Source organism: Protopterus annectens, chromosome 2.part0 (assembly GCF_019279795.1).
Source record: "Protopterus annectens isolate FY-2018-M chromosome 2.part0, PAN1.0, whole genome shotgun sequence".
Lineage (NCBI taxonomy): Eukaryota > Metazoa > Chordata > Ceratodontiformes > Protopteridae > Protopterus > Protopterus annectens.
Genome location: NC_056728.1, coordinates 414,073,631 through 414,095,652, shown reverse-complemented (window position 1 = coordinate 414,095,652; position 22,022 = coordinate 414,073,631). Strand labels below are relative to the sequence as shown.

The 22,022-nt window shown below is 42.8% G+C and overlaps 1 protein-coding gene across 2 annotated transcripts in view; it reads right to left on the bottom strand.

Annotated features, from left to right (window-relative positions):
• The window catches only part of CARNMT1 (carnosine N-methyltransferase 1), a 684,763-nt gene that overhangs the window by 257,955 nt on the left and 404,786 nt on the right, over positions 1-22,022 (bottom strand). For both annotated transcript variants that reach the window (XM_044060848.1, XM_044060849.1), the window contains exon 5: positions 13,826-14,004. In XM_044060848.1, coding sequence (XP_043916783.1) covers positions 13,826-14,004 — 179 coding nt within the window. The remainder of the gene's footprint in view (positions 1-13,825; positions 14,005-22,022) is intronic.

Genomic DNA, 22,022 nt, shown 5'->3' with positions numbered 1-22,022 from the left:
GGAATGAGTTTCTGGGACCCTGTAATACCTGTCTGGCTTGGCTGGAGCAGGGGGAAGAGAATCAGGGGTAATACTAGAGTCAGCATAAAGATCATCCAGAACATCAAGTACAGGAGGAATAGCTAAGGGCCTGTGCTGGGGCTTCTTAAGGAAAGTCCTCAGGCGTTTCCTAGAATCAGAATATTCCTGACCTTGCCACTTGAAATGTTCCCTCATGGTGTGCAGAACTTCCCCAAAGGAAATATCCTCAGGAGGGGAGGCCAAGGGGATGGAATCTTCTGCATCCGAGTCCTCATAGATCTGGAAGAGCTCTTCCTGGCTATCAGAGTGAACAGAGCCCTCAGAGTCTTCATCTGAAGGAATAGGTTCAGAGGGTTCAACCCTGGGCCTTTTATCAGAAGGAGGCTGGGATCCTCCCTCAGGATGGGCCTGTGAACCTTTAATCATGAAAATTAAATCAGCAGCCATGGACATAATTTGTGTCTCTGGAGTAGGCTGAGGTAAGGGTTTAAAAGTAATATGCTTTGTTTTGCTGGCTGCCTTAGCCCTAATGTAGGCCTTAATAGACATGGCCATAGGAGACCTGGCAGCTCCACGTGCAGGGGTGACCTTGTCTACAGCAATGGTCTCGGGCATTTCCTCGGTTTCGGTATCCGGAGGAAAATCGATAACTGGTGGAGTGATGTCTGGAATCGGAGTCGTCGGTAATGCGGTGTCTTCGGTTCGGAGCGGTGGAGAGACCGTCTCAGAGGGAACCGGAGCACTCGCGCTAGGTTTTGGCGTGGAGTCGGTGGTAGACGCGGGCCGAGGATGTCGGTCCCGGTCTTTTCGCTTTTTGGGAGTTTGCGATGTCGGAAGATCCGACGGCATGGTGTAAGCAAATTTATCGGCAAAAAAGTCTTCAGCGAACTCCGCCTGGCGCCTGAGAGTGCGCTTGTTGAAGCGAGCATAGGCTACACAGGCCGAGACGTTGTGGTCTGGGCCCAGGCAAGGAAGACAGTAAGAGTGGAAATCCTTATGAGGTATTTGTTTACCACAAGAAAGACAATCGTTAACTTTTTCAGTTATTTCTGACATCAGCTGAGGCAAGAAAAGGTCCCCAATGGGGTACTTAGCTTTTTTGATGACTTCGGTATCGAAGAATACAGGAGCTGACCGACCGGCACTTGCGAACTGCTTTTGCTTCGGGCACCGCGCGGCAAGAAAGACTGAAGAAAATGGCGTCGGCTGATGCTTATGTACTCCAGCCGCTCTGACGTCGGAGAGAAATGCGACATCAGCCGACGTCGGACCCAGACTTTGGAATCCGGCCGACCGAGGGCTGCCGGAGGCAGGACAACCCACATGTTATGACTGCAGTTGCATTCTTGAAGGACATCTTGCTCCTTTTTCAAACAGGGTAATAAGGAAAAGTAAAACATCTGAGACTGGTGCAGTTTTTATTAACAGCCCAAACAACAAACATTTTCCATTTACTGTTGTAGACTTTCTTAGTTGAACCCTTTTGTGAGGCTAAGATGATGCTATGAACCAGAGAAGCAAGCCTGGACTGTCTTACTATGGTTGGAAATGGAGAATCCATGTGGTTAGTTTGAGGGCATGAAGACTGGGATGTTGCAATACTGACGGGTGAGAGAAGAGATCCTGTCTTGGCTCCAGTATCCATGGAGGATATTTTAGATGAGACCAGAGAACGGGAACCACATTTGTCGAGGCTAGAAGGGGGCAATGAGAATGACTGGGCTCTTCAGCCTGCTTGCCTTCTGAACAAATTTTGGAATCAGCAGATTGGTGAGCCCAAAGAGCAGTGCTCTGAACTGAAAGTGACTGGTTCCCAGCCGAAAGCACAGGTATCTACTGGAGCACCTGCCTATTTTGATGTGACGGTACGCATCCTTGAGATCCACTGAGCACATCCAATCTTCCTTGTGCAATAGGGACAGAATGGACTGAACCATAACCATTCGGAACCTTGACTTCTTTACATAAATATTCAAATTGCTTGGAGTCAGTATGGGTCGTAGGTCCCCTGTCTTTTTCAGCACCAAAAAGAAGTGGGAGTAAGTTCTGAATCCTCTGTTAGGTTGGGACCTCTTGGATGACTCTTTTTTGCAGCAATTTCTGAATTTCGTAGGCTGCCTGCTCCATCTGACTGGGTGGCATGTTGGGGAGTTTCCTGCTGGTATCTGGAGGAGAGAGAGAGAAAAGGGAATGTAGTAGCCTGTGGATATCATGTTTAGCACCCAAGATTTTTTGTTAAGTGTGTAAGTGTGTCCAAGCACCTGGGTGCAAATAAAGTCGACCCCCGACTGCCACCAGAGATGGACAGTCGGGCAGTGCTTCAGGAGAGCTGATAGGGCTTGTCAGAGAATGTGTCTCTGAAGTACTAATTTTGTGGATTCCCCTCTGCCTCTAGGGAGACTTCTACCATTAAACCCTCCTCTTCTGCCTCTGGAGGAAGGGTCCTCCAATAGGTCCTGGAAAGGCCCTTGGGATTTATGGAACCACATTTTCTTGCCTCCACACTGGTTTCTTGAAAAGGACCTCTGAAGCATAGAAAATTTCATTCCTACGGCAGAAAGGGTCTTCCCATCCTTTTTGCTGAAGGTGAGTGGACCTCTAACTGATGGCCCAAACAGTGATGAACCATCAAAGGGGGCATTAACAAAGGACGCCGTAAAGGGTTCTGCAAAATCACACAGTCTCATCCAGGCATGTCTCCTTAGGGATAGACCTGAACCAGCAGCTTGTGAGGTACCTTTCGCTGATTAGCCTCATCGAGGAACTGGCAATGAACGACACAGTGGCCAGCTTGGGAAAAAGTTTCTTAAGCATGGACTCAGACAGAGGCTGAAAGGGCCTTGATCAGATCTCTCTGAAGCCAGGTAAAGTGAACTAAGCAATTTAACGACTGCAGCGCAAAAGTGGCTGTGGCATAAAAAAGAAGTTATGTACCTACCATAACGTTCCAAGTTTTTCCTTCATCTCGCCTTCCTTCTTGCCTCGGCTCTGACTCGGCCGATATACAATAGCTTGAGAGCTTTTACTGGCTCGAGGCTACCCTTTATCCCAACATGCCTAGCGGCAGCTACCCAGATCTCATTTGTAATAGCCCACACTAGACATATGTAGTAAGAAAAAATAATTTTTTTACTAAGCTTTTATACCAAGGTAGGAAGGAAAGAAGAAAGGACAAAGTATGGTTAACCAACCTAGTATGTCATCAAGAAACTCAGCCAGTGTAACCAATAAAGAATTCCTCTCGAACCTCCTTGAAAGGGGAAGGAGGGGAGGACGCAAGAAGTAAGGCGAGATGAAGGACAACAAACATGGAATGTTATGGTAGGTACATAACTTCTTTATATTAGGTTGTGCCATCTCACCTTCATTCTTGCTGGTTGGGACTGCGTCCCCAGCACCTCGTTCTCAGGTGGCTCACTGGAACAAACTCTTTAGGACTGTGGAAGCAAAGGATGCCCTATTCCAGGAGACATCCACTTTGTAATGAGAGATAAAGATATGAGGATTTGCCCATGTTGCTGCTGCACAGACTGAATCTAAAGGCAATTTAGCTTAGAAGGCAACAGAGGTGGCTAAGACCCTGGTTGAACGTCCTCTGGGTCTTCCTGGAAGCATCTTTTTACATAAACCATATGAATAAGTGATTGCGTCTGACAGCCATTTTGATAAAGTCACTTTAGAAACTGCATAACTTTGCTTATTGTCAGCAAAGGATATGAATAATTGGATTTTCTGAGTTCTTTGGTCCCGTGTAAAAAAAAATGTAATTGTCTATGAACATCCAGTTGGTGTAATCTATACTCTGCCTTGTTGCCATAATTGGGGAAGAAAACAGGAAGCTCAATGGACTGTTTTAAGCTATACTCAGAACAAGCCTTTGACAAGAAAGAAGGACTGGCCTTTAGAGAGAGACTATCTTTGTGAAAAATGAGATACGGCGGGCGAATAGACAAAGCATGTAATTCAGAAACCTATCTAGCTGAGGTTATAGCAACCAAGAAGGTTTTCCAAGACAGAAACTTCAAGGGACAAGATGTTGCTGGTTCAAAAGGGTGCAGAACAATTGAAGCTAAAATCAAGTTTAGGTCCCGGGGGGGGGGGGGTCTCTTACTAGGGGCTGTAAAAGTGTTGTACCTCGTAAGAATGCTCTGCACAGCTTATGGGACATAATGTCTGAACCCAAGTCTCCTACATGAAAATTGGAGATGGCAGCCAGTTGGACACTAACAGAAGCTGCAGCTGTCCCTTTTTCGAAGATTTCAGCCAGAAAGTCGAGAATCTTGTGAATAGGAGCTGTAAAAGGATCAATATTATTACTTTTGGCCCAGTAAGAGAACCTCTTCCATTTGCTAGTGTAAATCCCCCTAGTAGTGAGCTTGTGGGAGGACACTAGTATGTGTTGTACAGCAGGGGAAATGTTTGGGAGCCTGGCTAAGACTAGAAGTGGAGTAACCAAGCAGTCAGCTTGAGAGTTTGAAGGGATGGGTGAAGCCTGTCTGACTGATGCGTCAGGAGGTCCGGAACAGAGTCCAGTGTCCAGGGCTTCAGTTGAAGGTGATGGCGAAGAAACGGAAACCATATCTGATGAGGCCAGTAAGAAGCAATGAGGAGGAGTTTGCAACCCATTGATTTTGCTTTCTGAAGTACCTTTGGAATGAGAGGGGAGGGTGGAAAAGCATATAGTAGTCCTGGAGGCCAGTCATGAACAAGTGCATCCTTGGGTGACTGTCCGAGGGGGAACTAGGGAAAAGTAGCTGATGCACTTGTTATTTAGGGGAGTGGCAAAAAGATCGCAGCATGGCTGACCCCATTTGTGGAAAATGAAGTCCGCAACTTCTTGCTTCAGGGACCACTTGTGAGGCATGAGGATAGCCCTGCTGAGCCTGTCTGCTATCACGTTGGATTTTCCAGGAATGTGCGTTGCAATCAAAAAACATTGGGAAGACATCGCCCTTTGCCATACTCGAAGTGCCTCCCGGCACAAGGGGTAAGATCTGGTTCTGCCCTGCTTGTTGATGTACCATACCACTGACATTTTATCTGTCTGGATTGCAATGGTCCCTGTAAATAGAGAGTCTTGAAGTGCTTGCAATGCCAGAAGCACTACTCATCTCTAGAACATTTGATCTGCAAATGGTACTCGTGAGGTTGCCACATTCCTTGGACAGTCCGTCCCAGAAAATGCCCCCACCCTATCCGGGAAGCATCCGTGGTCACTGTGGCTACCGGATGCAGGTCTTGAAAGGGTCTGCCCAGTCAGCATAGTAGGTCCTTTTTGCAAAATTCTGTGATCAAGATCATGTGTGACACTGGCAATTCCTGGAAAGACCACTGAGAGAAAAGAAGCTACTGTAGAATCTGCATGTGGAAGACTGGTAAAGGAACTAGCGTAATAGCTGCAGCCATTGAGCCCAGTACTTATAAGACTTGTCTTGCCTGAACTCTCGTCTTGTTTATGAGAAAGGAAACTTGTTGACAAATGGTTGACACCCTGTCTAGAAGCAGTTTTGGCATCATGCGGCTTGCAACTAAGTCTGCCCCTATAAAGGTAATAAGACTGACAAGACAACAAAGCAGATTTTTCGTAGTTTATTGTGATGCCTAACTGGGAACAAGTATACACTGTGTAGCCCCATGCCTTGATTAGTTGATGCTCGGTGGTAGCAGTGAGGAGCCAGTCGTCTAGATATGGAAACACCTGGAATCCTAGATGCCTCAGGTGAGCTGTGACCACTGTCATACACTTGGTAAACACCCTGGGGGCTGTGGTGAGACCAAAGGGCAGGGCCCTGAACTGATAATGACTGGCTCCCAGTCGGAAGCATAGGAATCTCCTGGATTACCTGTCCATTTTTATATAGTAGTACACGTCCTGAAGATCTATGGAGCACATCCAATTGTCCTGACCCAAGAAGGGAAAAATGGACTGCAGTGTTACAATCCGTAACTTTGTCTTTTTTACCGATTGGTTTAGTCTGCTGGGATCCAAGATTGGTCTTTAGTCCCCTGTCTTTTTTGGAACTAAAAAAGAACCTTGAGTAAGTTCCGGATCCAATTTGGTCAGCGAGGACTTACTGGACGGCTCTTTTTTCTAGCAATCTTTGAACCTCTAGGATTGCATGATCCCAAAGGCTAGGTGGAACATCTGGGATAAAACGTTTGTTTTTTGAGGGGGACTGAGAAAAGAGAATTTTGTAACCTCTGGATATTTTCGACAGTACCCATGTTTCTCTTGTGATAGCTTCTAGGCTGCTGGGTACAGTGATAGTCTGCCCTCGATTGCCTCCAGAGGTGGACAGCCGGGCCTTCCTTCAGGAGTGCTGGAAGGGCCTAGCAGAGAAAGTATCTTTGTGGCCTTGCTGTTGCGGACCCCCTCTGCCACGAGGGCAGCTTCTTCCATTGTTGTTTCCCCCCTCTGCCCCTGGGAAAAAAGTCAATAAGTGTGCCAGGTGAAGATCCCTGGGATTTTCAGAACCCGACCCTTAGGATAGGGTCTAGATAGAGTGGAAAAATGGACCCCTACAGCAGAGAGAGTCTTGCCATCCTGTTCACACCTGGCGAGAGTCTCTTACCTGAGGCCCAAACAAGGACGAGCCATCAAAGGGGGTGTTGGTAAATGAAGACTTAAAGGGTTCCGCAAACTGACAAAAGCGCATCCAAGAGTGTCTGCATAAAGCTACTCCGGTACCTGCTGCCCTACTCGCTCCATCTGCCGTATAAAAAATGAGCCTTATGAAGGAGTTTACCATGAGGTCAAGGTCGCAAGCTGGGAAGCTGCCCTGTTCGCAACTCCCTCAGCTGTAGGATCTTGCAGGATATCTCCTAGCTCCTTCAGGAGATCCCTCTGAAGTCATGTGAAATGTGACAGGTAATTCAGCGATCTGAGAGTAAATGTCACGGAAGAAAACATACTCTTCCCATACCTGTCCATCGTATGAGACTCTTTGTTCGACGGACGGACAGATGAAGTTTCCGCAAGTTCTTTCTTGGTGGCTGCTGCCACCACCATGGTATCAACAGGGACTCCCTTGGAGAGAAAAGACTTATCTTCTGGAGCTGTAATAAATTTGTTAGGTCTCCTTGGAACAGGCTCCATGGTCACTGGAGTGCTCCACGCCTTTCAAATCACTACAGACAAAAGTGGGTTGAAAGGCGGAGACACCCAAGAAGTGGAGGGTCAGGAAACAAATGCATCCAGGTATACGGACTTGTCCTCGGAAGGGGCTAGGGTCTTCCAGCCACCCCTCTAAGGACTTCCAAGATGTCTGAAAAGGAGACATCCTCAGAGGGGGACCGTGGGGACCATTCCGACTCATCCAAGCCCATATCCGAAGTGATAGACTCAGGGGAGTCTAGATGCTTCCTCTTACACTTCTTCTTCTGAGGGACCTCCTCCGAATGTTCGGGGGAGGTTTCTTAAGAAGTGGGGTCACCTAGTGGGGCGTCCTGGGGCACAGGTTCCCTACGCTTGGCAGGAGGAGGGACAAAGACAGGCACAGGCACCGAGGGAGAAGGAGCCAGTGGAGCAGAGGGTGGACCAGTCTCAGGAGACAGCACACTCCTCATCACCTCGAAGGCGCCAGGGTCCTGAGTCGAAAGAGCATTTGGCTCCGAAGAGCCCGGAGATCTACTTCGAACCAGGAGCGAAGGCTCCGAGACAGATGTAGGAGCCAAGCTCACCTGCACCGAAGCCCCAAGAGGGAGATTGGGGTCAGACAAGGGTCCAATGCCACTTCCCCAATCGGAGCTGGCGAGAGAGGTTCGGTGCCGAGATCCGTCGACGGACTGAGACTTCGTGGAGATCGGAGCAGTCATCAAAACTGATAAGGGAGAAAAAAATGGAGCTGACGGTTCCACCACAACCTCTATGCACTCCGGCTCCGAGCTCAAGAGAGTCGGAGGAGGAATTGATGGAGAAGCTGGGAGGGTCGAAGTAGCCAAATCCTTATGGGATGGTCTCGTAATTAAGCAAGTGCCTGTGACTTGAGGAGCCTGTTGACCACTCTCTCCACGTCGTGATCCAAAAGTCTGGAGGACTCAGAGGAGTGTGAAGAGGACCAGTGACTGCCCACTCCAGGTTGCAGCAGAGAAGATTCTGGAGCGGAATGTACCAGCTCCAAAGAGGGAGACCTTGACCTCTTATGGATCCGGACTGGCTCCGAGGATACAGATGGAGCCGCTGGAGACTTAGCTTTTTCGGAGCCAATGCTGAGGTCTGACAGAGCCGAAGGCTTCTCAGTAATTTTTGTTAGTTCCAAGCTCAGAACCAATGGCTTGGAATATTTCTCAGACACTTTGGCTGGCTGAGGATTCTGAGACGAGGCATCTTGAGGGTTCTTCAGGAGGCCACATAATATCAGCTTATTTTTTCTTTCCTGCAGGACTCTGGAACTGAAAGCATGACAGGTCAAGCAAGAGTTCTGCAGGTGAACAGCCTCTAAACAATAAACGCACTCGTGTGCCTGTCCGTAAGGGACATTTTTTGGCAACACGAGTGGCAGTTTTTAAACCCAGAGGGTTTAGACTCTTTAGACATAATGAGCACTAATCAGGAAAAAGTTTCCACAGAGAAAAACAGAAAACTATCTCTTACAGCAAGTAGAAACAAACAGGCTGATACCCACAAGGGAAAAAACCTTGAAATTCTTTTTTTTTTTTTTTGAAAGGAAGAAGAAGGAAAGGGGAGAGCCTCTAACTTAAACAGCAACTCCCCCAATGGGAGAGCCTCTAACTTAAACGGCAATCCCAGAGAAGGGGTGAGGAAAGGGAAGAACCCTCTAACTTAAACAGGCTCTAAGGGGAAAGCATGCCTGAAATAAAAAACGACGGCCAAAAACACCACAAAGAGCAGAGAAAGGGGTTGTTAAACTAACGAAGAAAGATACACACTTTAATGAGTAATATAACCAGGAAATTACCAAAAATTAGCCAGTAACTAGAAAAAACAAAATACTTAGCCTGAGTCAGTATGGAGCAATCTCGACACTGCAAGCAGCAAACGAGATCTGGATAGCTGCCGGTAGGCATGTTGGGATAAGGGGTAGCCTCGAGCCAGTAAAAGCATGAACTGTACTGACTGCATTCTGCCAGATGAATATCTGTTAAGGCCATAGTGTCAAATTATTTAACACTATAAAGGCAAGAAGATTTATGCTTAAAATAATTTTTGCTACCCTGTTTTTACAATGCTAGGAACTTTGGAACCGTTCGCACTCTAAATGAGAGAGAGAGACGTTGTGTTTTTATGAAATACTATGATTATCTTGATGATTGTCCTCATCTCTTTTTATTGGCATTTGCTTGGTTACAAGTATTTTTCATATTCTCAGGAACATTTTTCTTGTTTCTAAGTATTCATTGTAATTATTCTTTTTTTTTCAGTACATTGCATCTCAGAAATGCATTCTGAAGTAAAGCTGCTGATGGTGATTGTAATGAAAATAAGTTTCTGTTTCAGTAGTTTCTGTTTCAGTCCTGGGCGTTTGTATCTTCAATACATTATTTTTGTGTTTTACAGATGTTTTGAAGTAAAAGGGATGACTCTTTATCCTTGGCTTCATCAGTTCAGCAACAATAAAGCATCCACTGATCAGATCCGACCTGTTAATTTTCCAGATGTTAATCCACATGGTCTTCCATTAGATTCTAATTTTTCCATGACAGCAGGGGATTTTTTGGAGATCTACACAGAACTGGGTAAGATGAGAGGTTGTTAACTGCTTTTTGTGGAAGGAAAGGAAAGAAAACAGCCAAGTTAGAGCCGAGGATCAGCTCCCAACCAGCAAGAATGAAGGCGAGATGGGACAATATAACATCACACATTCCAAGCCTATTCAATACTTTAGATTCTTTGTTAGGTGGATGGACATTGGTAGTCTCCTTTGCCAGATCTTTTTTAGTGGTCACCGCCACCTTGATGGCATCAACTACCAGACCCTTTTTCCAGTGTTTTTATCAGTTGGTGGGACCAGGAACCTATCGGTCATTTAGGGATGGGCTCTATGGTATACAGTTCCTTCCATGCCTGGCAGGATACCAAATCAACAAGGTCATTAGCTGGGGGCTCACCCAGGATGCAGATGGGCCTGCCCAAACACCTCCAAGAACACAGACTCCTCAGGAGGAGGCGGCTGGGTAGACTACTCACCTTTCTGCTTCAGGATCTCTAAAATATCTCCAAAGGAGACGTCATCAGGTGGGGATTGAAGTGATCCTTCTCCCTCAAAGTCAGTGTGTCTTTGGTCAATGACTCCATTGGGGAATTGATGTGCCTCCTTTTGCAAGTCTTATTCTGGGGTACTTCCTCCGTGGGATACTCAGAGGAAGTACTGGAAGAAGGGAATTCTTCCTGGGCGTGAAGAGCTCGGAGGCTGCTCAGGGCGGGATGGCTTGGAGCAAGATGAGTAAGGTCAAGACCACGACCCAATGGGGATGAGGGCTAGGCTTCAGGATGTGAAAAGATGGTTTGCCACCAAGGAAGAATACCGTTTCCACTACTTGGAAGATCGATGGTCCAAGAATGTCCCTTCCACCTCCACTGGAGTCGAAGCAATGAGGGGGTGATGGTCAGAACACAATCAGGATCTGCGACCTCCAAAAGGAATCAGAATGAAGCAGTCAAGGGGCAAAGCACCCAGGGGAAGAGATGGCTCTGACAAGGATGGAGCCAATTCCAGCCCCCCCCCCGGACCTGGTGCTGACATCTCGTCTCCAAGATCAGCTCTGCTCTGAAGGAATAAGAACAGGGCTGATCAGGGGCACTAACGGAGTCGAGGAATGTGGCTTCCCCACCACTGATGCCAACATTCTCGGGAGTCCCAAAGCCTGCACCTCCGAAGCCGAAGACCAGATCAGAGAATAAGTCGTGATGGTATGGGCCAGGTAGCTCATGGATCCGAGAAGAGAAGGAGCTGACAGTACCCCCATTTGAATCTGGGTCTTGAGGAATTTCCTCATCATCCTGTCCATGTTTGCCTTGGACCAGCTTCTGGAGGACCTAGAGGAAGCCAACAAGGGAAGTCTGGAATGCCTAGGCTTTGATGAAGGGGACTGTCCTAGTCAGCATGAAGACTTGCTTTGAGATCTTGGATTCAGAGCCCTAGGATCTGATGCCAAAGCAGAAGGAACAGGAGAAGATATGGTGATAACCTCAGTCGGATTCGAGGAGGACTGTGGATCCGGTGAGGCAGTAGACTTCTTCAGATCCAAGGATGACGAATTTGAAGTTTTCTTGGATTTAGTTCTAGGCTCCAAAGGGTCCCTCAGGTAGGTAGAGAGAGACCTCTCAGCCTCCTTGAAGGAGGAAGACAAAGCCAATGAGGGGGTCTGAGCCACAGATGCTGAAGAAGGAAGCAGACCCCTCAAGGTAATTTTGTTGCACCTGTCCACCAGTGCACGCAGATTGAAGGATGCACAAATGTCACAATTTGCCTTGAGATGCTCTGTGCCTAAGCAGATGCACTCCTTGTGAGCATCTTGATTAGGAATCCTGTGCCCACAAGAAGTGCATCTTTTAAAACCTGTAGAAGGTTTGTCTGTCATGATAGCTGAATGACAAACCGAAATGAAGCTCGCCAAAAACAAAAAGCACACTACAGTAATTATCTGCACAATAAGTTCTGCCAGTTAACACACACACTATTTAAAGCTAGATCTAGGAAAAACAATGAAAACTCTAACAACCTTAAAACACTACCTTACCAATAAGAAATGTTACAAGACACACTACAAGGAAGACTACACACTAACGCTGATATGGAAGGAGCACACTATTAGACTATAACTATTAAAATCTGAAAAGAATATCAAATGAAGAAGAGAGACTGGATCTTCCATCTGGCTTTGAATGCGGCAAACGAGATCTGAGGTACTGGGTTGGGTGTAGTGTATTATGGGTAAAGGGAGGAGCTTGAGAGTTGAATCCAAGTCTGGAAGAAGTGGCTGAGGAGCATCCGAGGACTGGATTAGAGACTAATCTATGAGGAGGAATGAAAAGGACAACATAAGATCAGATATTTATGAGTCTGGAGTACTATGTATAACTATTAGACTGTTTAGGAGCAGGAGATTGACTGGCAGGAATACTGCAAGCAGTTAAAAAACATTCTCTAAAGCTGATAAACAGGATGTACAGCTGCAGACTGTGGAAATCCAACTGAAACAAATTATAATACTTTTGCTGGGAAATAGAAATTTCATTGTGATACTACTGAAAAACCTCTTTCATTTTAGCTAAGGTCTCAGAAAAAAAATCTTTTGTAGGGAACTCTTAAGTAAGACATCATTGTCAGAACTGTCAGCTTGTGTAAAAAATCAATTAAGAAAAACACTTTCCTCCGTTCCCTGTTCTTCTGACAGAGAATCAGCATCAGAATGAGTGTGAGCTCTTTCTTTTAGTAAGTGAAGAGGCACAATATGAAACGTTAAAAGCAGAAATTAATTCATTAGCAAATCCCAGCAAGTCCTCCCTGTCCACTGTAAACAAACACTTTTTTCTTTCTTTCTTTTTCTGAGAGACGTCCTGCAAATAGACCAACGTATGGCAGCAGCACTATCCCAGGAATTGAACATCCTAGTCCAGCTATATAGTAGACCTTCATCCAGTCCTTTCCTCTATACAAACAAGAGTGGTTCACTCTTGTCTGGTGAGGACAACCCTAAGTCTGCAGAGGATGTGTCTAACTCTCTGTCCTTTGTTGCATTCTGAGGAGCTACACCTGAGTAATACAGATACATTGATGTGTGGACAGAGGAATTAATTCCAGTCACACATGGTGGCTGAGACAGTAATGGAGCAAGTCTGCTACCCAAAGTCTCCCTAGCAATACTTTTCCTCTTGGAGATAAGGAAAAGAAGAACTATGAAGCTTGGTAACTGCTCCATGGTCCAGCCGAAAAGGAAGCCTGAAAGAAGGGTAAGCGAACTCTGCAAGAGTCAGTAAAGCTTCTGACAGGAAAGTAACAATTTACAAGTAAAAACAAAAAGACAGTCCCCAAAAGCACAATGTCCTGCCCCTAATGCACTAATTCTACATAAACATGTAGAAAAAAGGAGTCATAAGACAGATTTTACATTTTTTTTTCAATTAAGTACTCGTAGAGTAAAACTGCCCTACCATGCAAAAAAATGAAAAATAATTTCCTTTGCATATAACTATTAAAATTCACACAAAACAATCACAAGTTTTCTTTCAGAAAAATTAGTAAGTGGAAGGTTTTGCACAGCAGGGGACTTCACTGCCCAACCTTAAAAGAGACCATCAGTTCTATAACGTCAGCAGATGGAGTGCTCTTGGGCAGCAAAAAAGTTATGAAACTTTTGGCTTTCAAACTGCCTTTCTATGTGGCTTTATTTAAGACTCTGCCAGTCAGGTTGCTTGGAAGGTGCCCTGTGGCTTTGAAAGTTGGCTGGTGTTTCTATCCTGGGCAGGCTATAACCCAAATTGTACACGCAACTGCAAGTCTGTTCTAAAGTTAAATATTTACTCATTTGTACAATGTTGCAGAAAGATACTCCATTTCAGTTATCCACCAATAATTTCTCAGCTTTGTGTTACACCGAATTTCGTACAAACAACTTACAATCTCTTATCTCACCTTATTTGCTGTGCAATCTTTTTTTTTTTTAATTTACACTTACAATTCTTAAACTTCATCCCACATAAATGTAATGGGCTACTGTCTACAGCCTACTACATTGTCCTGATTCTCTATAGCATTAATTGTCCTTCATAATAAACAGCAAGCATGCTGCTGTTTTCTTTCCTTTCCTTCCACAAAAAGCAGTTAACAACCTCTCATCTTACCCAGTTCTGTGTAGATCTCCAAAAAATCCCCTGCTGTCATGGAAAAATTAGAATCTAATGGAAGACCATGTGGATTAATATCTGGAAAATTAACAGGTCGGATCTGATCAGCGGATGCTTTATTGTTGCTGAACTGATGAAGCCAAGGATAAAGAGTCATCCCTTTTACTTCAAAACATCTGTAAAACACAAAAATAATGTATTGAAGATACAAACGCCCAGGACTGAAACAGAAACTACTGAAACAGAAACGTTTTTTCATTACAATCACCATCAGCAGCTTTACTTCAGAATGCATTTCTGAGATGCAATGTACTGAAAAAAAAAAGAATAATTACAATGAACACTTAGAAACAAGAAAAATGTTCCTGAGAATATGAAAAATACTTGTAACCAAGCAAATGCCAATAAAAAGAGATGAGGACAATCATCAAGATAATCATAGTATTTCATAAAAACACAACATCTCTCTCCCTCATTTAGAGTGCGAACGGTTCCAAAGTTCTTAGCATTGTAAAAACAAGGATTACAGGGTAGCAAAAATTATTTTAAGCATAAATCTTCTTGCCTTTATAGTGTTAAATAAATTGACACTATGGCCTTAACAGATACTCATCTGGCAGAATGCAGTCAGTACAGTTCATGCAACATGATCCTGAATGACTAGGCTCCACCCTGGCTGCAGCGTTTTGCATCAGCAGTAACAGAGACCGGGCTCTAGAAATCAAAAGTAAAAGTGTAGTTCGCCAGTGCGTATATGATTAAAATGTCTCTTACGCATAAATATGTAAAACTGATTAAAAGAGAGCACTAAATTCAGCCATCACTTGTTCTTTAAACAACAATCCTTTTTAAATAGCAATCCTTTACCCAGGGAACACTTTCCTCAGGACAGAACAAGGAATGAGATTTGGAAGAAAGTCCATCTCTAAATGCATATATCCACAGACAACATTAGCATCAATACGAGAAACTGCATTCAATCACTTACTCAGTGTTTGTCATAAACATCTGCCAACCAGTTGTTATGGAGTATAAAACAGCAAGACTATGGGAACATGATATGTACAGCCAGTACCATACCTAAGGTGGGGCGAAAGGGGCAACTGTCCCTAGCTCAATGTGTTAGAGGGCGTAACTGGCCATCTAAGAAAAACTGATCCTGATTGCTTTTTAGTGCATACTGTACTGGTTTTTAAAAGCCAGTATTGCATTTGCAGTCAGTTATGAGTACTATAGCACCTCCTGTGTGGTCTAAACTGCAGCAACTGCTTGGTATATTTGTAGCAAACAGTTTGCTACTGTATAAAAGAAAAAACATTATAGTTTTTCTCTCTCTCATTTTTTAAACTAAAATCCGAGCGGCGTAGCTTTCCTTGTGGTATATAAATTGTATCAACTACTTGCTACATTTGTGTAATCTGTGGAAGGAGGGGGCAGAGTCAGGACACAGAAAGGGGACATGAATGGCCCTTACATTTCAGGAGCCCCTGATACCAGATTGCAGGCTTTCTTTTTTAATTGTCCCTTCACATAGCTATTAATTAGTACTTAAGCATATATTTGACTTTGAATCCAAACATGACCTGTAGTTTAACAGCTTGTTACATGCACTTTCAATAAATGCGAGTTTCAAGAGAAGAAAAGTTTTACTGTTGTTCGTACTAAACATTTATTTACTGTATTTTTTTTTTTGTTGTTGTTGATGCTGTTTTGTTGAACAATGGCTGTTGATGTTTTTGCTATAAAAACTGAAATAAAAGTTTAAGATTAAATCCAAAACTCTGTGATCAGTTCTTGAAAATGTTGGACTTCCACACACCTGCATGAAATAACTACAAATGGCTTATAGAAATTTTGAAGCCTGCTAAAGGGAAGCAAAGGTATTGTTTGAAACACACATTACATAAAGCGGTCAGATAAAGGCTCCCTTGTCCCTTGCTTTATTTGCCTTTAATATGGATTTTTTACTTGAAGCCATCATGTAACAGCAATATGATAAGGGGTGAACTGTGGCAGGATACTTTTACAAAATAAGAATATATGGATGAAATCTTATTAATGTGGTGGAATTGCTGCAATATCCTCTTCTACAGTATAATATTCCTGAGTATTTGTGGAAGCGGTCTGGTTATCAAATAATACTAATATGCCCACTGCATTGAATAACGATCTAGTCTTCCAAGAGACTTCAGGAGAAATGCATTACAAGTAGTTTTAGTTCCAGTAATGAATCTCAGAATACCTTTCTATAATTTTTTTTTATTTCTGGACTGCAGTTATTTGGTTGGTTTCACGTGGCTATTCATGATGCTTTAAGAGATGTGCTAAACTTTAATCTTTTGCTTGGAGACATTGTAGCTGCTGATATACAGCTGTTTTCACCCAGGATTTGGGCATTACTGAATTTCTGACAACTGAACACTCTCTCAAAAGCAGAGCAGTTTTTGTTAGCATCATAGGCTGCTTTGAACTTGTCTGTAGAGAGGAAAGATTTCACAAGTGGCAAAGAAAACATTACAGTTCCCTAGTTTGGAGATTGAAATGTATGTTGGTTGGTTGTTTTTATGTATTATTTGTTAACTGGATAAGTGGAAAGACTTGCTTGTCTCCCTCCCCCAATAAACTCTCTGGAAGGAAGGTTGGGGGCAGGGCACACAAACAATATCTGACTTTTTTAAATTGCTCCTCAGCTGAGAAGGAGAGGAATGCAGAAACAGGACCTGTTTGGCTAGACAGCTGCTGAATTTATTCAGAGCATCAGCCACTAGACTGTGGACCTTTGGGATGGGTGGGAGATGGATGTGGCTTCCTAGAGTTTTTGCAAAAGTTCATTTTTTTTGCTCTTCACTAACAGCTGAGGGGATGGGCACTAGTTTGTGGAACCAGCACAGGTTGCTATATGAACCAACTATGCCTATGTGTATAGCTGGATATCTCTGACATAACAGAAAAAGCCAGGGTATGCTACTTTACAATGGTCTCTACTAGAACCACTAGCCTTCATACATTTTTTTTCTTGGGAATATAAGCATCACTACTTCCATATATCCACTAGGTTAGGTTGAATGTTTCCTGGAGTTACTGCTAGCTGCTGGTAATGTTGTAAAGAGATGATGGGAGACTGGTAGAGTGGGTCTTTTGTTGCTCTCCCACACTTAGTTACGAAAGATGAAGGATATGGTAGTAATGAATGTGGCCTGGTAAACTGGGGTGAGATCATGCTTGGTTTCTTTAGAATTTGAAGAATCTGAAAGGCTGGCTGAAACAAACATTATAAACCATTAAGTGCTATTCATTTGCCATCCATAAACTCATTATCAAAAGATGGAGGTTACAAGACGTACTTATAGTGAAGGATCTTCAAGTTATTTTAAAAAATAATACATTTTTATTTAGTTAGTTAGTTAAAAATGGCAGCGTTGGGTTAACTTTATATGAGTTGTATCTAACTGAGATCTTGGGAGATTTAGGCCTTGAAGGGTTAATAATTAGTCAGTAACTAGTTGTCCATTGCTGGTCCTTTGGATTCTTGGGTCTGAAAATATAACAGATGTGTCCAGTTTTGGCTTCATTTCTAATCACTCCTTCCCCCTCCCACATTCCCCACTAGTGTAACAGATGAAGGTGTCTAATGCTGGTTAGTGGTGCAGGGTTTGGGGTAGTTGCTCAGTAGTTTATTCTATTCTTTTTACACTTGTGTCAAATACCTTTGAATTTACTGGTATATTCAGATCAGCATAAGGTTCAATGCAATAACAATGTGCCCATAATGCTATAACACTGTCATGTTACTGAATGTATAAGTTGGAACTTGTGTCATCAACAAAAGGTCTCTGCATGTAAGAAAAAAAATATCTCATTAGTTCTTAGAAGAACCAGTGAGGTTAGCAGTTGCAGCATCCAAGGTCTTCAACTTAATTGCCTATACTGAAGGTCAGTACCTGATAAGTGTCTCCTTTTTTGCCCCGATCACACCACTGCCCTCATTAAGTGAGAGGCACCACACAGCAGGACAGTAAGGCTGCATAGCTATAAAGCTCTACTCAAGGGATTCCAAAAGTGAAGATCAATGTTGTGAAAGCATGTAAGGCCCTCCTGGCATGCACATTTATTTAATACTGATGAAATGTCTAGTGCAATTAAAGATATGAGAGCCTGTAAGGGAGAGTAAAACTGACCACTACTCAGAAAAAAAAATAGAAGGCTTGGCAGCAGATATCGGAGGCCTCCATGAAATAATGTGCTGTTCTGAGATGTAATCTGACAGACTTGAACAAAACCTGAAGAGTCAGATAACACTGCATGACACCAGTGACTGAAGTAACATATCAAGAGTGTGTTTTTATATGGGTGGAAGTAATTAAACTCAAAAGAAAAAGGATATATAACCTGAAAATCATACCTGGAGAGATAAGGTCTGTAACACAGGTCTCAAAGAAAGAGCAGAGAGGAATAATCAGAATGGACTGATTGAAAAATGAATGGACTACTATAAAGGATGACATTACTCACGGGTTGGGGAAAGCATCCCAAAATCTGAACAGACAGTGGCATCTATTTTCAAATATCATGGTCATAAAACAAAATCAAGAGTACTTCAATAGTCTGTGTGTGATGTCAGACATTTGGGTGTTGTGGTTACTGGCAAGCAAGAGTCTACAGGTCAAGGGAGGGAGAAAGGATGTACTGTAATGAAAACTTCTTGGTAGAGGTACACTGAAGGACAATGGTGCATTATTACATTATGTGGCACATTCAGGGAAGGGAAGCAAAGGTAAAACTATTAACAACAGAAGGTGGAATTGTCAGACTTCTGAAGATGCAATGTAGTAGTATAATGATAAGACAGGCACAAAGTGAAGCTGGTGGCAGATGCGGTCAAATGCTACAGAAGTCAATCCAGTGATAGAAGTGTCTAGACACTTGTACGTAGAGAAGCATGGTGGCTCAACAGGTGATGTAGATATGGGCTGCAACTTAAACACCATCTTCTAAAAGTGAATGGAAGCCTGAAACAGATGGAACGAGAACCAAGAAACTGAAGAGGGAAATTTCAGCGGCCATTCCACTTCAAAGGAAGGGGGGGCAGCAGCAGACAGTCCTGGGCAAATCTGGATAAAATTAGTTAACATTCAAGTCATCAGATACATACATGCATGCCAGGGAGATGAGCTATTTGATGTGAAAGTAAAAAGGACTACAGCCTGAGAGTGCAGTGTGTACTTATTAAGAAAGGAGAGAGCCCTCATTTACTAGGTGCTGTAAGAGCCAACATGAGAAACTGATGGAGTTGGAAAGATCCATCCAAACATAAATTACAAAAAAATTACAAAAAAATGAGGGAGGGAGAAATTAGAAAACTGGTACACAAGACAGACACAGAAGTTTATTAACTCATAAGGCAGTTTAACAAACACAGGTGTTAAGAGTAATGGAGGCATCACAAACTCGTACAATGCATCCATGGAGGCACAAAGATGGCATAAAGCACTCAAACTACAAGCAGAAAACTAAATCAATATATATACTCTAGTTAAGGCACATCTTAGTTTTCCTAGCTTTTACATTATTCTAAAAGTATCTACAATGGCCTAACAGCTATCACATATTAAAATGCTGTAAGTTCATTTCCATTAAGCACTGTAAAATTCTTTTACGCAGTCCTTGTCATATGCTTTCTTTGTTGCTAGATTGTCTTACATTAGTTCTAATCAGACAGAAGTCAGTACATGACATACCATTTTCAGCATGAATGTTGTTGTTAGCTTACAGCAGCATTTTCCCTTGGAGCAGTTCTTGGGTTCTGGTTTATGTCAGCTTAAAGGGACAATCCCAGAGTCTACAATTCTGACTGAAAAAAACTTGTCCTGATACCACCCAGTTATCATCATCCACTTGCCACATCATCATCAATCTGCTCCTGATTTCAAGTTACTTTATGCAGCTCTGTTTTCAATCCCTCTGTCGAACAATTAACAATATTCAGTTCCTGATAAAGCTTTCAGTCCCTGATCATTGGGAACAATAAGGTTATTACAGTTTTGTATGTATTTGTGGTAGGGGGGTTAGGCAAGACTTTCAGTGTTTACTTTTTATGAACTCGTTAAACAGCTTATGCATGCAGTATAAACAAGAGAGTACAGTTTAGTGAATTCATACTAAATCTTAGCAGTCTACTGACTTATTCCCCTTACTCCGTAGTAAGGCAATCTCAGAATTAGTATGCAGAACTATCACAAATTGCCATACTGTAGAGTCCCCATTGTGACATTAAGGTTTGAACTTCATTGGTTAAAATGAATCTATTGCCTGTACCACACTTTTTTTTTTTTTTTTTTTTTTTTACAGCAGGTCAAAAAAACATTACACGAGGCTAGTATTCAGAGATCAAAAAACAAAACATGAAAAAAGACTGCTTCTACTACTGTTCGAAACTTGCATCATTCTGGTGTTTCTACAGAGCAAGAGGCAGTCATGCATAAATAATATTATAGCACTTGGCTAGCATTCAGAAATGTACACAAAATAAAATATGAAATGAAATGAACATAAAACTATGTTCACTAATGTTTTAGCTTTGCACTGCTCACATGGTTTCCTGCAAGGTAGCAGCAAGTAAGGTCACAAAATTTCTGAAAGGCTAATTTTCTCTGAAGATAAAAAGCACAGGTAACACTAATGAATGACTCAGCTTCAGCTGTTGTGAGTACAACTGCAATTTGAGATGGAATTTGAATAAGACCACTGAAACTTCCTGTAAGCACCCCTTCCCCCAACCCCTGCAGCCAACGCTGGGACATGCTCAAAAAGCCAGACTGAAAATATAAACAAAGACCAGAATCAAAACAAAAAATCTCTTGGACTGTCCCTTTAAGATATTCTGTGCAGGACATTCAGTTACATATTCAAGGATGTCTAGCACTAACCTGTATCTGAACTGTAATATATTCTTTTAGTTTACAAAATACACAAACATCCATTTAAAGAGACAGATATTGCTTTCTATGATCACAAAATGTAATATGCCCATCAACTATCTAATATTTCCAGCCAACTCTGTGGGCATAGAAACTAATAAATACCTGATTATGACTAGGATGAGCAGAGTTTGACTGGCAGCTCGGCTTGCCTCTGTGGGGAAGAGGGGTAGACAGCATGTTCAAGGCACACAGATTTCATCAATTTCCCCTCTGAAAACTGAGAAATATATTCAATGTGCTTATTGTAGGAGGGGGATTGTCTCCAAGGAAGTAATAGTCCTACACCTACTGCATGTCCTAGAGAATGTTCACTAGGCGTGCACATGGAGATGGGGAACCTAACAGGAAAAAAACATTATGCCTACTTTAATAATGGCTCCTCTAAGCCAGCTCTTGCCTTGATAAAAAGGGAAGAATGGGCTAAATGGTGGGGAAGGGGCTAATGGGCTGGCACGCAGTGAGGGGCAGGAAGAAAAAATATCTAACATTTCCCATTTTTTAAAAATCAGAACAAATTTATATGGTTAAGTAAGGGGTACATTTAAGTTACAATTCTTTGCTATTTGTTATACTGAATAGGAATACTCGCGCACTCTCTTACAAGTTGCAGCCAACACCTAGAGTGACCCTGCAGACAGCAACTGTTACCCACACAATTTACAAGACAAGGGAGGGGAATGGAAGCGGGTTTCCAGGTTTTTCTTGCGTATCACGCAAACATTCACAACTAAGGAAAATATAGAGTGCCTAATCTACCTTACTGTATATCTTTGGAATGTGGGAGGAACCATGAGCACCAGAAAAAAGCCCACATGAACAGAGAGAGAAGAGCAGCCTCATCACTAAAGACATCCCAAATGAGAAGCAGAATACAAAAACACACTGTTGTCTGCTATCCATTAAATAATCTTGCAAACAAATCTTTATTTGCTATTTCATAAAGACAAAATGATTAAATTTAATTTCAGATTTCAGATATGAAATATGACATCTTGCATCTTAAACATACAAAAACACACTCATCAAATGCCAAATCTTGTAAATTAATCTTGCTGTCAGAATCTTGTAATTTAAGCATCAAATGCATCCATGTAGTTATTAAAGTAAAAAATAATGCAGTCTTAAGATGGGATATGTACCACATGAAGACTCTAATTCATCCCATCAAACAATATACCAAGTCCCAACTCTGTGTGATAACCTTTTCTGTCTAT